We start from the raw sequence: 14,928 nt of genomic DNA, 5'->3' as shown, positions 1-14,928 counted from the left end.
GTCCTGCCCTGGCGCTACCCCTGACCCCTACAGAACCCAGAGGTGCAGCTGAAATGCACCCTGGCACTGCAGCTCCTGCATACTTGGTAAAACCGTCCCAGACACTCACATGTGCACAAGGAAGCCAGACAGGAGGGAAAGTGTCCACGAAGAGGCCTTCACATTTAGAAAAAGTCCAGGGCTACGCATGTCCCTCGCGTCCATAAGTAGATTCCTTATGTATAACAGAGACTGAGTTTAAATGTTGAAAGGATACTGGCAACGAGAATGCAAACTCATTAAGAATGAAGAGTTTCATAGGCTGAGATCTGTTTCCTTATTAACATAGTGTATTTAAGCAGAAATGAGTTAAATTATTGTCCATGGAGAACTACAGTGGAGTTTTTCTCGGTTGAGGTCACAGAGATTTTTTCAGACTCTGGAAATAACTGAGCTTCTGGTGTGCACAGACTAGAGATGTGCTGTATGAATGTACTCAGCCTGCCCCGCGGGTGATATGAGCCCAGCACCGCAATGCTCTGGGAGGTTTTTGAAGGATGCTAAAGCTATAGATAGATATTTTATGCATCAGTTAATAAGGAAGAAGGAGTTTGCCTCAGGCAGTTTTCTTTAAAAGTCTCATTGCTCTAGGCACAAAAGTTAGCGTTTCAAAGTTACCTTGGCATTGCTCTAGGCACAAACGTTAGCGTTTCAAAGTTACCTTGGCATTGCTCTAGGCACAAACGTTAGCGTTTCAAAGTTACCTTGGCATTGCTCTAGGCACAAACGATAGCGTTTCAAAGTTACCTTGGCCGGCAGCAGGTTTGGTATGGCCCATCGTGTAGACATTCCTGGCAGTGCACACTCAGGTCGGGGCTCATGGCGATTAATAGAGTCAGCGTCATGCTCAAAGGGCCCAGTTGCATAAACTGCTGTTTTTTGTGTTAAATGATGTGCTGCTGACTATGGCAGTATGTAGGGATACTTGAATCATTTCTAATAAAATACAATAAAAGTGTCCTGGTTTTAAAACTAATTTAGGGAACTTATTCATGAACTAAACCTTCCCTTTACTCGCCCAAGTTCATGTGAAGGAAGGATTTTAAAATGTACATAGAAAAGTGGAAAATTATTATTTTCTAAAATGTATCTGCATCTCAGTACACTATGACAAGTGGTTCAAGGAAAGAGGATGATTTAATGGGATGTGACTGTCCACACGGACCACGCTCCATTTCTGGTGGGGGAAGAATGCAGAGGAGACACACCAGGTGCCTTGCTCCTGTGCTCAGCTTCTGTAAAACAGAAGTGAGAAAGAGAGAAGAGGGTTCATGACAATTGAATAACACATCCGTGCACATTTCCAAATCGTGTTTCAAGTGACCTATGTGTAAGCACGCCAAAGTGTATTTTCTGGGGAGTTGCATTTCACCATGGTTGGGATTTGGGGCAGACAGGCACAGTATGGCCAGGGGGGTGAGGGAGTTAAAGGTGTGTGCAGGGAAAGGCTACAGGGGTGGATCTTGGAATTTAGCCTAAATAAAGGGGAACGTAAGGCTGCGGCATAGTAAGAACAAGAGAGAGCTGCTGTTGCCGGTCGTGCTGAGTCTCCAAAGGACCGCAGTGTCGTGTGTGCAGGAGGGCTCCAGGGAGCACACCGGAAGACAGACGTGGTAGTTGGGTGCTGGATTTAAAGTAAGAACCCTTGCAGATGTTGATAACAGCAAGGTCTAATACAAGGCCTTGGAGTGTGTTACTAAAGTGGGGTGGATGGCAGATCACAGAGGAGAGGAAGGCAGCATGTGGGTGTGTCCGTGTGTGTGTGCCTGTGTGTGCATGTATGTGTCCACAGGTGTACCTGTGTGTGCACGTGTGTGTCTGTGCATGTGTGTACCTGTGTTCATGCATGTCCATGTGTATGCATGGGGGTGTGTGTGTGTGGAATTATGTCTGAATGTGTGTGAGTGCGTGAGTGTGTATGTGGAATTACATCTGAATGTGAGTACATGAGTGTTCATGTGGGAGTGTGGTGTGTGTATGTGTGTGTATGTGGGGAAGGTGTGTATGTGTGTGACTGTGATTGTTCTCATGGGTCTTTGTTCAACATAAACGCACATTTTTTCCCAGAGCATGTGGGGCATTCACAGTTATTTAGGTCACAAGGAACCCAAGAAGAAATGCAACACAGATCATATCTAGTAAACAAAATGAAAAACGCTTTTAAAAATATCCACACTTCTGGAAACTTTAAAAATAGCTATACTGGTGTAAAAAGAAAACGTAAAGGAAAAAATACACAGTACTAACATGAAAAATATTGAAGAACTTTGTATCAAAATTTGTGGAACACAGTTAAGTAGGGCTTAAGGGAAGACTGGTAATTTGTAGATATGTTTATTAGAAAACAAGAAAGCAAAGAAGAAAAGAGCCATGTTGTCACCTAAGAATCTGAAGCAAGAGCAACAGAGAAGCCTGCAGGAGCAAAAGAGAAAGAAATAATAAAAATGAAGATGCGAATTTGTAGAAGAGAAAACATAGAGGACAAGTCAGAGAAAATAATAACAAAACTGTGTCTCCCAAGGTGGGTTTGTAATAACGCAAGATGCAGAGGCCTCTGAAAAGACTGATGAAGAAATATTCATTAAAATAAGATTAGGGATGAAAGGGGAGGGACTAAGAAACTAAACAGGAATTTGAGGATTGAGGATTCATTGAAGTAGTGACAGAACATTCGTAAAATGGAACACTGCATCCATGAGAAAGCCTAGAAATGCATGAAGAATACGGGGTAAGCTGCAAGATGTGTTAGATAAAGAATCATGTCTAACAGAGTTCAGGGCCTGTTTAAGTGAAAATGGGGCAAATAAATGGGATACATAGTGTACATCGTATATGAAAATTCTTGTACTGACCTCTTTATTCCCACATACTCATGCATCTACACGTGTGGTTGCTGGATTAAAATGCACATACAGGCCGGGCGCGGTGGCTCAAGCCTGTAATCCCAGCACTTTGGGAGGCCGAGACAGGCAGATCACGAGGTCAGGAGATCGAGACCATCCTGGCTAACACGGTGAAACCCCGTCTCTACTGAAAAATAAAAAAAAAAAACTAGCCGGGCAAGGTGGCGGCGCCTGTAGTCGCAGCTACTCGGGAGGCTGAGACAGGAGAATGGCGGGAACCCGGGAGGCGGAGCTTGCAGTGAGCTGAGATCTGGCCACTGCACTCCAGCCTGGGCAGCAGAGCAAGACTCCGTCTCAAAAAAAAAAAAAAAAAAAAAAATGCACATACATTGTATACCTGATCAATATGATCAAACTGCCCTCAAACGAGAAAACATTCTTACAAAGGCATAGAATTTCCAGAACACACACAACATCCCAGCATCAGTTGTCTCTGAGGGGTCAGACTAGGGATCTCATGGGTAGAAAAATCAGACTCTTTCATTGCATATGTTGTATTATTTCATATCTAAACTATCAAATGTGTTATATTTCTAATTAAAACTCAAGCTACGTTAACCCGAGGCTGCTGTGTGTAGAACTGTGTGGCGTGCTCTTCTCTGCTCCCCTGGAAGCCTCCATCAACAGGCCGAGTTTGCGACTCCGCAGAGGAACTGCACTGAGGTCACCAGCGCTGTGTCCTGGGCTGCTCACCAGCCCTGTTTCGGACTGGACTTTGTGTCCCCCCAGATTCACAGTCGAAGCCCTAACCCCTAAATGAGGGTGTCAGGAGACAGAGACAGGGCCTCTGGAAGTGACTAGGGTGAGACAAGGTGATGAAGATGGCATCCTGGTGACGGGATCAGTGCCCTGTAAGAAGAGGCCCTCTGGAGCGCACTTCCCCTCTCCACCACACAAGGACACAGCCAGAGGGCCAGGCCCTCACCAGGAACCCCATGCTGGCCCCTGATCACGGACTCCGAGCCTCCGGAATTCCGAGGAAGGAACCTCTGCTCCTGGGAAGCCACCAGGCATGGCTGAGCTGACTCAAACACCGCAGGGAATCCAATGGCTTCAGAGTCATTTTACAAGTGTGGAGAGATTTCATTTCATAGCTGGCTCCTTTCTAAGGAAGAAATGGACTTGGTTACCTGTCAGAACTTGACATGCTGGTGAATTGGAGGTTGAAACACATCCTCCTACCCTGACTTTGTCAGCACGGAACAGGTGTGCACTGGAATGGGGGCTGCAGGTGGAGGTGGGGAGAGGCCAGGCATGATGGCTCATACGTGTAATCCTAGCACTACGGGGCCAAGGTGGGAGGATCACCTGAGTCCAGAAGGTCGAGGCTGCAGTGAGCTATGACTGCACCACTGCCTTCCAGCCTGAGTGACAGGGCAAGACCCAGTCAAAAAAAAAAAAAAAAAAGGAGAGCATCTTTTTTTTTTTAAAGCATTGACTTTTAGTGTGTCAATCAAATTTAAACAATGGCAAATACATTGTGCACAAAAAGCTGATTTTAGATGCTGTGTTGAAAGAGAGAGAGAGAAAGAGAAAGAGAGAGAGACAGAAAAGGGGAAATCCTCCAGGCCATGGCTACTGGTGTTAATTTGCTGCAAAAAGCAGTGACTGCTGCTGTGGGCACAAGGAGGCTGCCCTCTGGGCAGGTGTGGGCCAGGGTCTCTCCCTGTGCCATCAGGCTTAGGGCCGTGATTCCAGGAGGGAGAAATCTCCAGGAAGGCATTGGTTGAATTTAGTAGCATCAATGGTCAACATTCAATTATTTTGTTCATACACCACAAATATGCTTCAAACTAAATAAAAGATAAGACTGATAACAAATTGAATGCCTTTGTCTTGTTCGGGTATTTTAAAGTCCCAAAAAGATCAAGGCAAGGTAAACATTTGGGATTAAAAATTAATAATAAATTGAAGCGAAGTCCAATCTTTAATTAAAAGTGCTCAACGTTTTCAGGCTACTCTGCCTCTCTCTATTGATGAGTTCTGTTACTTCTGACAAAATTGTCCATTGTGATAAGTGCAAATTCCTGTAAGCAAGGGATGGCAGATTTTCCTGCTTCAGTCCACAGTCATTCTCCAGAAAAACTGGTGAAAATCACTGAATAGACTCACTTACCTCAGGTATGGAGGTGGGTAGGGAGGTGTCCACACAGACCTCGATGATTTCCAACAAGGACTTCGGGCACACTGGCTGGGGGACAGACTCACATAGGGGAGCTATGCGTGGCCTGGTCCTTTGGGAGGAGGGCAGCCTGTTTAAGGATGGGGCATGGTGAGTTTTATGAATCTCAAACTGTTCTTGTCCTGGTGACATTTTGCTCTTTTAAAATTACACTGCACTGAGCTCCCGGGACAACTACAGTATTACAGTGGCCGTCACTTGCTGGGAGGTGGCTGGACAGTGGACAGTGGAGGTCTGTGTGATCTCCCCTCCCACACTGCACACTCTGCACCTCCAGGGATGAGGGCTTTCAGGGCCTTGCGAGATTCCAGCCCTTCCACGTAGAAAGGAAGGCTGTCGTCGCCATCATGAACCCCGTTCGTCAAAGGAGAGCCTCGGTTCTACTTCTTTTCACCAAAGAGGAGAAGAAAATTCAGATTTGGTAGTTTTCTCCAGGATCTTGTGCAGGAGGGAGGATAGGGTCAGACAAATCTGCTAGTGGTTAAGCTTTGATACTTTCTGGGAGTTGGTCAGAGGAGGGCTTCTATTTCACAGTCACTTTGCACTGCAGCAACCTGTGTGAAGACAGGGTGTGGACGTTGGAGACAGGCGTCTCCCAAGGGTGCACCTGTACTGAACAGCAGTGGAGGAAAGACACCTTGGAGACAGCCAGTGGGAGAGGCCTGGCTTAGCCCTATGGGGGGCCCAGCCTGTGGAGCATGACAGGAAGGCAGTGATGCAGGATCACAGGAAGTGGGCATGTGAAGCCTCCCAACTGGAAGTGGGCTTGTGAGGGACCCAACAGGAAGTGAGTGTGGGAAGCATCCCAACAGGAAGCAGGCCTGTGAAGCCTCCCAACAGGAAGTAAGTGTGTGAAGCATCCTAATAGGAAGCAGACCTGTGAAGCCTCCCAACAGGAAGTGGGCATGTGAAGCCTCCCAACAGGAAGTGGGCGTGTGAAGCCTCCCAACAGGAAGTGGGCGTGTGAAGCCTCCCAACAGGAAGTGGGCATGTGAAGCCTCCCAACAGGAGGTGAGCGTGTTAGGTCTCCCAACAGGAAGTGGGTGGCATATGAAGCCTGCCAACAGCACCTGCGACCTGGAGGCCTTCAGCACAGGGTCACCAGCCACATGGAAGTGGACGAGGGGAGGGAGAAGAAAGGATGTTGAAAATGCTCAGTGGCATTAGGGGAGCGTTTCCGCAGTTCTGCTGTTTCCAGTCTGGAATTTTTAGTGGGATTTCATGAGGTAAAAGGGATGAGGCTGTCCTATGAGGTCAAGATCTATGTGAAAGCACCGACATATGTAAGGTTGTCCACAGGCATGGCTGGGGTGGGGTGGCTCAGAGGGCCAGGAGGGAGCACCAGTGATAGAGGTAGACCGGCCATGCCAGATGGAAATGTCCTCAGGTGAAATAGGAAGGCATTTATGTTGGATCTCAGGCCATGGGAACTTTCAAACTTTCTAAATCCAGTCTTCAAAACCCACCCAAGCTACACCAAAGGTCTTAGGGAGCTGTGCAGAACCGTAGTCCTCCAGGTAGGCAATGACGGGCAGAGAAAGTGACTGAAGAAATGAGGAGGAAAGGTCAGAGGGAGCGATGAAGTAGGGCAGGAACCTGCCCAAACTGTGGGTAGGCTTTATGTAGAGGAGAGAGCAAGGTGGGTTACGCCTGGCCTAGGAGGATGAAGTGAGGTAGGGACCTGCCCACTGTGGGCAGGCTCTGTGTGGAGGAGAGGGCGAAGTGGGATACGCCTGCCCTAGGAGGATGAAGTAGGCCAGGAACCTGCTCAGACTGTGGACAGGCTCCACGTAGAGGAGAGGGTGAGGTAGGATATGCCTGGCCCAGGAGGACAAAGTGAGGTAGGAACCTGTCCAAATTGTTGGCAGGCTCTGTGTAGAGGAGAGGGCGGGGTGGGCTATGCCTGGCCTAGGAGGATGAAGTAGGGCAGGAATCTGCTCAGACTGTGGACAGGCTCCATGTAGAGGAGAGGGTGAGGTAGGATATGCCTGGCCCAGGAGGACAAAGTGAGGTAGGAACCTGTCCAAATTGTTGGCAGGCTCTGTGTAGAGGAGAGGGCGGGGTGGGCTATGCCTGGCCTCAGAGGAGGACACGGCAGAGCAGGGTTATGCATTATGGGAAGACACAGGTGCAGGTGCAGTGAATTCTGACACACACAGCTTTGTAGCATCTAGACTTTTAGTGTGTCAGTCAGATTTAAACAATGGCAAATACATTGTGCACAAAAAGCTGATTTTAGATGCTGTGTTGAAACATACGGGATTGTATGTGAGGTGACTAAAACAGTGAGTATAATTTGAAGTTTCAGCACAGAACTAAGTTCCATCCTTGTGAAATGATAGCCACTAATTTACTGAGAACTAAAGCATCATTTAAATCTTTAAATTCGTATTTGTGGTTTGTTGTGCCACAGTTAATCCATGTGTTGCCACTGACTGAACACTGGGTGTTTGTAGTAACACACTGATTTCTCCAAGGGTATTATTTTCTGGTAGATTGCGTTCATAGGGATGCAGAGAGCCTGGTGTTGTGGATGATACGGGCAGACCCCTGCTCACTCATGCACTTGTTTACGCAGATAGAATGTGGGAGGCAGGTGGCCTCGGAGGTGATAACCACTCTGTTTACTCCAGCTGAAGCCCACAAAGTTCTCCGTGTTTCAGAGGTAGCTATGAACTTTGAATTCTTGGGAAACAAGAGAGGCAGACAGATTTTATTTTTTAATTCTGTGTCTGGTTCTTTTGTGGTGGTAAAGTAGCTCTTTTTGTCATATTGACAGGTGCATCTTCTGAGAAATGCTGGCGATGAAGTTACCATCACTGTTGAGTATCTCAGGGAAGCGCCGGCGTTTCTGAAGCTCCCGTTAGGTAAGTGGGAAGAGGAGAAATTCTAGGGTGCTGGAGAAATTCCTTTTTTGCCACATTATTTATCCAAATGCTACCGCACGGACTGGGATATTAATCATTTCCTGAGCGTGCATTCAGAGAGAAGAAAAGTATAGGCAGGCACCGTGGCGTTACGTATTCCCATGACGTATGTTTTAACACATCCACGGGCTTTTTTTAAAAGAAGTGTTATCAGACCATGCTTCTCGTCACTTAACTACGTGGTTCTTCCTTCGTGCAAACTCACCGTGATTGTATTTATCTATATGTTAACATACAAGCAAAGTTTACATTTGAAATACCTATGTTGACCTGAGAAATTTTCAGTGCAAAAATTGAAAATAGTGGTAAATTTATGCTCTGAAGGCCCTGACATATTTTGGCACAAAGTTTGTAATCCTCTATTATACTTGAATTGTGACCCAATGTGAAAGTGATGAACCCCAAATCTAGAAAAATGTTTTAGTGAAGATAGTTGTAACTTTTTCTAATGTCATTCATCTGTCGTGGCTTTGTAAAGGTTGGAGTCACCACCGTTCCTTTGATTTAGCAGAGGGCATCGCTGCCCTCTCTTCGTGGGTAATCAGGAAAGGCCTTGAAGGCAAGGCTCAGGCTCCCCTGAAGTCAACATCTGCTGGTGGCTAAAACCCCCTGGCATCCGACATGGAATGAGGACCTCCCGCCGAGCTGACAGCCGGGTTCCTTCCCATGGGGGCTGATGGCCTGACCTTCCTGCCTCTGTCTCATGGGAAGGAGCGGCTTCCCTCCCTGGGGGTCGTACTGGCTGTTTTACTTTCTCTCTTTCTCCCATTGATGTCCCCTTTGTCAATGCCTTCCTTTCTCTCCTGCCCCGAGTGGCCCGGCTGCAGCTCTCAGGCACATGAGTTGTTGAGTTCTGATCATGCATTGGGTGTTTCACTGATACAGGACGGGGGCAGGGAAGTGCTGGGAGGAGAAGGGCGGGTCCCTGTCGAGGGCTCCACCCCCAGGCCTGTGCCCATGGACCTAAGTGAGGACAGGCATTCCTGTTCTTGCACCCAAATGTTGCATTTTCCAATACCACCCTGGCCCACCATGCCCCCATCCTGTGCCTGAAACAACCCCAAGACCCTAGTGGGCAGAGACACAAGTGGCTGGACGTCGAGAAGAACAGAGGAGTGGGAGAGCATGCTGACAGGCACCAGCAGACGCTGGCAGGCTATCGACTGGCAAAATGATGTGGAGTTTGGCTGGGGTGGTTGGAAGAGACTCCAGGAGAAAACCACCTTGCCACTCCAGGCCCCTTCTGGCTCTCCATCTATCTTCAGAGAACTGCCACCACTCCATAAAACCTTGTGCCAACCCTCCAAGCCCACGTGGGATCCGATTCTTCAGGTACGCTAAGGCAGGAACCCCGGGATACAGACAGTCCTCTGCCTTTGTGATAAGACAGAGGGTCTAATTGAGCTGATTAACACAAGCCGCCTCCAGATGGCAGGATTAAAGCCTGGAAGCCGCCTGCAGACGGCAGGAGTGAAGCCTACAAGCCGCCTACAGACGGCAGAAGTAAAGCCTGGAAGCTGCCTGCAGATGGCAGAAGTGAAGCCTACAAGCCACCTACAGACAGCAGAAGTAAAGCCTGGAAGCCACCTGCAGACGGCAGAACTAAAAGAACACCCTGGAACACATACTCCCAGTGGGGCTTCAGGAACTGGAAACATCCACCCCTACATGCTGCCATGGGGTGAGAGCCCCAAAGCCTGCCCATCTCTATGGCACCCCCGCCACAGGTGTGAGCAGCAGGGCACGGAGGAAGCGAGCCACTCTGCCATCACAAGCCCTGCAAGGGGGACACGTGAACTTTTCCTGTGTCAGCATTTGATCAAAAGCATCATTAGACTCATAGCGTGACTTCTGCTTTCATCTTCCTGAGCAACCGGGAACACATCACTTTCAGCAACTCCATGTTTCCCATCGATCACAGCAGGATAACTGTGCTATTCACAATCTTAGGAAAATCCATCTTGCTGCTGTTGTACTAAACATGGATCAGTAAGATTCACTGCATGCCCTGCCATCCTCAGAGACCACTCCCTCTGCTAGACGGAGCCACGGGAGCATGGATGAGGACCTGGAGGGTTCTTGAGGAAAAGAGTAAGGGGTGCTGAGAGGCTGTGCGTGAGAAAGGCGAACATTCCCAGGGCGGTAGAGGCAGAACATGTTCGCAATCGGGCAAAAGTTCAAGGGAGCGAAATGTCACACGCGGCACAGTGGCGCACCCCCTGGAGTTTTGAGAAACGTTGCTGTGAATCAGGAAGGGGGTGGGCGTGATGAGAGCTGCACCATAGTTCTTGGAGCCAGGAGGGAGACTCGGGTGTCGGACACACATCACGAGGCCCAACAGTGAGCTCGGATGGGGGAGCAGGACTCACTTGCGAGGGGGCAGCCTGCGTGTCTGAGGATTCTGCAGCAGCTGTGACCATACAGGCTCACCAAGGAAGAAACTAAGACATTTCATAGATTTTTGCCAGAAAGAAAAGAAAAGAAGATAGTGACTTGGACAGGCGGAGCTGGCACAGATAAAGGAGGAGACAGACGGAAAGCAGGGGGTGCTTTCTGGTGTTGCGAAGTGGGCGTGGGAGCCCGAGGACACTCACCCTGGGGCCGTTCCTGACTTCTCTCTTGGGCAGGGTGACTTCACAGGCAGAGTGAGATGGGTGCTGCGTCTGAGCCAGCTTCCCCGGCTGCTGTTGAAACAGCAGAATTTAAGCAACAGCAGCAGCAACATTGCAAGAGCAGATCACAGAGGAAGTGCCCCAGGCGGAGGTTCCCACCGTGCGCCCCTGCCTAGAGATAACACCGAGCCTGTGTTTCACTGAGGATGGGCAGCTCTTGCAATTCTGGTGCCTGAGCCCATGGGGCAAAGGCTGTCTCTGTCGAGAGATTGACATCCTGACTTCTGTCCGTGGGCTCCGCTGAAACCCGCAGGCTCCGGGGCCCGTTGCCACTGACCCGGTGACTTCTGTGAGCGTTGCTGCCCGCGTCCCGAGCAGGGCTGTGCTGACTCTAACTGCTCTGCCTGGACGGGCCCGGCTGCACCGACCACCCCACAGGTCACTGGGCACATGCAGGAAAGGGCAGCCTGGGGCGCAGATCACGTCGGCCAGGGGTGCTGCATCCCCATTAATTCAGTAAGTGTCTGTTCTCCTTTTTATTTCATTCTTTACAATAAAAAACGTTAACATCTTAGTATCTATAACAATTTAAGCGCGGCAGCCGTAATCTCTCCATAAATTCAGGTGAAACATCCTCTGCTGAATTCCCACCGTGAAGGTAAAATTGCAGTGCCCGAGCAGGCTTCACCTTCTGACTGCAGAGCAGCCCCAGTGAGTGGGGAAAGGGCGTACGTATCACAGCAGATCTGTGCGGAAAATGTCCAGCTTCCACATATTCTAAAACGTTTATCAAAGAGAAAATAAATAGCCGTTTGAGACTGAGTCAAAGTAGGCTTTTATTTTTCACAAGTCAGGCTCTTGGTCTTTTTATAAAGATACAATTCATACAACACAAAATTCACCGTTGTAAAGTAACACGTCAGCAGTTTTAAGTATTTCACTGTGTTGTAGAGGCATTGCTACTATCTAGTTCCAAAACATTTCCATCATCCCACAAATAAACCCTGTCCCAATTAGCAGTCAGTCCCGATTCCCCCCACCCCAGCCCGCGGCAGCCGGGAATCTCCTTCCTGTCTCTGGATTTGCCTGCTCTGGACGTTTTCTGTGAATGGAATCCCGCAATGGGAGCCTTTGTGTCTGGCCTCCTCCCTCAGTGTAGTTTCCGAGTCAGCCCCCAGTGTCGCGGCATCGGTGCTGCCTTCTTCCAGCTGAACAGCATCTCTCATAGGGAATTTGTCTGTGTATATGGACCCGTGTACATACCCTTTCATCAGCTGATGGGCGTTTGTCTTGCTTCTGTTTGGGGGATATTGTGAATTATACCGCCTTGAGCATCTGTGAATGCGTTTTTCTTCAGAGATGCTTTACCTCCCACCGAGTGGATGCCGCCGACTGGAATTGCTGAGTCCTCTGGTGATTCTAGGCTCAGCTTTTTGAGTGGCTGCCAAAGTATTTTCCACGGCAGCCACACCATTTTACATTCCAACCAGCGTTGCCCGAGGGTAACCTAAGCAGTTTTGATAGGTTAGGGTTAGTTTTTTCCAACATTAGGTGTTTTAATAAACATTGATCATATACCATATGTTTTCTAATACGATTGTTTATTTTTGACACCAACTAAATCCATTTTTATTGAGAATTCCTGATATTGGGTTTTTTAAAAAATAATAGACTTTTATTTGTGATAGAAGAAAGATATTATAACTATTCACATTTCTGTTCTGGGATATGGATGACAAGATACCCATTCATCAGAAATAAATGTATAGAAATTTAGAGTGTAAGTGTGACTGTCAAATGTAAATTTATTGACTATTTACCTGTTTGCTCATTCAGTCAATGGCAGCTTGGATCTGCTGCTATTAGCCATGTGTCTCCTTTGTCTACAGCATGGACTTTGGGATGTTAGAAGATTGCAGTCATTAAAAATATTTTGATTTTCCTTTCAAATTACTGATACGGTGATTACAGATATAAAATAACAGGCATTGGGAAAGAGTTTCAAATAAATAACAGTGAAATGTGCTTCTGAACGCTAAAGGGCAGATTCAGGCGCTGTCTCAGCAACGACCCCGTGAAACGCCCTGGGTGCTGTATGGAGCAGAAGGCTGGTCCACAGCAGAGTCTTCACCAGACAGTAAACAGTGGTCAATGAAAAAGGAAAGTTCCTCATCTAGTAAAATTGACAACTACCCTTTAAACAAAGCTAAGCAGCTCTTATTTCCCCCAGAGTTCTCAAAGTTTCTCAATATCTTAATTTTCACGAAGGAATATGGTATGAAGTGTTTTCGGAAAATATGAGTCTGTGTAGACATCGTACAGCTGGACAAAGGGTAACAACGAGCCATGTTAACTCACTGAACGTTGCACGTCACATTTGCAGAGGCAGATTGGAGGTCAGAGGGTCTTGAGCCTCCGAGCCATATCGCGTTCCTGTCTGCACCAAGTGAGGCTGGTGGTCACGTTATGACTTTGCATATGTGATGACGATTGATCTTCACTTTAATCCCAGGAAGCAGATGGCACAACAGGGCATCCCAAATACAAATGCACGGAGCTGTGTCCACCAGGCTTTCTTCAGCTTCACAGGGGTGTTTCCTGCAAGAGGCCAGTGTGCCAGTTCAAGCCTCCATTCTGCAACAGCATCGCATGGTTATGATGATTGATGGCTGGCTGGTGACAGGTCCTCCTGCTAGTGCTGTTCTCAGTGCTTCTTTCCTCTTTCCAGGCACTCAGGTGATCTAACAACAGGGCCTGGTCTCCGCTCATGGATGCATCAAAGGCTCCTTTCTCCGTGCTGGGAGGCCTCTGTTCCAGCTGGCTGGGAATCTAGCATGGTCAGGCTACTGTGTTCACGGATCTGTCTTTACGTGGAAATACCACAGAAATGCTGGGCTGAAACACTAAGCCACATGGGAGCAGCCCACTCTTATAGTCCAGCCTGAAGATGTTGGTGGGAAGGGCAATAAAGGAACAAATACAGCCTTTCTCCCTGAGCTGTTCCCAGGACTTTGGAAACGGCATGACAGCGCTCTGCGTCCCCTGGGTAATCCATGCAGCGTGAAGATCTATGAACTGGCTTGCGTCTGTTTAGCAGATGTAAGCTCTGGTTGCACGAGCCTGTATTTCCAGGGCAGTGATGTTATGAGCACCTGTTTTACTTGTAATGTGCTAAGTGCTTTGAGTGTGAGCTTTTCAATATCGTCTCTGGAAAAAAAGCCTTTTGAGTGGCCTGGTACGATCATCTCCTTTCAAAAGAGAACACCAAGATTACAGAAGGCTCCTCGTGCTGACCACTCCAGGGGGGCGTGTTGACAGGGAGGGCCTGGGCTGCCAGGGGCACACCTTCCCGATGCTGTCCCTCCACCCTGGGGAGCCCTCACGGGAGCCGGCAGTGGTCCCTCCCCTCAATCTGAGGTCAGATCTTGGTGAGGAAACCATATCACGGCAGGAAGGTGAGAGGCCATTGGGGATGACCCAGCCCGTAACTGGGCATCCGCTTCTCTGAGAGTGACCAGGCATTTTGGCGCTGGTGACTTCCCATGCAGAGGTAGAACTGAAGTCACTGCGTGGTCACAGTGTGCTTTGTCGAGGCACCAATTGGAAGGAACTTCTCTTGTTTTGCTGCAGGGTCCCCAGGGCCATCCAGCGACCACAGCAGTGGGGCCTCCTCTCCCCTCTTTGACAGCGGTTTGCATCTGAACGGAAACTCCAGCAACACAGTAAGCATATAGATTCTCATTAAATTTCATTTTAACAGAAATGTCAGTAGCGCAGAGATAATCTCTAGACAGAATTAAAAAGATACTGTGCTGCCCAGTGAAGATAACTGTGGTGGTTTGAGAGGAAATACTTAGAACGCAGATTCAAGGTGCTGTTCTGTTGACATTTACTCCCATGTGGGACCCCTCATGATTGCATTATAGGATATTTTAAGCTCATAATTCACAGCATTGCAGTGAACAAGCAAGAATACTTTGAGTCCTGCCTCTGACTTACATATCACTGTGACTGTAGGAAGGGTTCAGGTTATTTTTAGGAAACTTCTGTGAGACTCCCATGAATTTCTTAACAGAAAATACCTAAGGAGGTATAAACACTGTATAATGCAGTGAGTTTTAATCACATTCCAAATATCCACCCTCCCAAGGAAACCAGACTCGAGCAAAAGGAGAACCTGCAGCTCCCTGGGGCATGGGGCTCCCACCGTCCTCCCTCAGAAGCCTGGGCTGTAAGAGAACCTGCAGCTCCCTGGGCATGGGGCT

At 48.3% G+C, this 14,928-nt stretch overlaps 1 protein-coding gene and 1 long non-coding RNA gene across 2 annotated transcripts in view; one reads left to right on the top strand and one right to left on the bottom strand.

The window, feature by feature from the left end:
- Nucleotides 1–14,928, top strand: part of SNTG2 (syntrophin, gamma 2) — a 243,436-nt gene that overhangs the window by 68,460 nt on the left and 160,048 nt on the right. The window contains exons 6-7 of the mRNA XM_011960963.1: nt 7,904–7,991; nt 14,294–14,385. Coding sequence (XP_011816353.1) covers nt 7,904–7,991; nt 14,294–14,385 — 180 coding nt within the window. The remainder of the gene's footprint in view (nt 1–7,903; nt 7,992–14,293; nt 14,386–14,928) is intronic.
- LOC105525363 lies at nt 305–957 on the bottom strand. Its single transcript, XR_001003911.1, has 2 exons — nt 787–957; nt 305–657 (listed from the first exon to the last, which is right to left on the bottom strand). It is a non-coding gene; the product is annotated as an uncharacterized LOC105525363 (long non-coding RNA).

The sequence above is a fragment of the Colobus angolensis genome, unplaced genomic scaffold (genome assembly GCF_000951035.1).
Source record: "Colobus angolensis palliatus isolate OR3802 unplaced genomic scaffold, Cang.pa_1.0 Scaffold53, whole genome shotgun sequence".
NCBI lineage: Eukaryota > Metazoa > Chordata > Mammalia > Primates > Cercopithecidae > Colobus > Colobus angolensis.
Note: the sequence above shows the minus strand (reverse complement) of the source record. Positions and strands in the feature narration are given on the sequence as shown.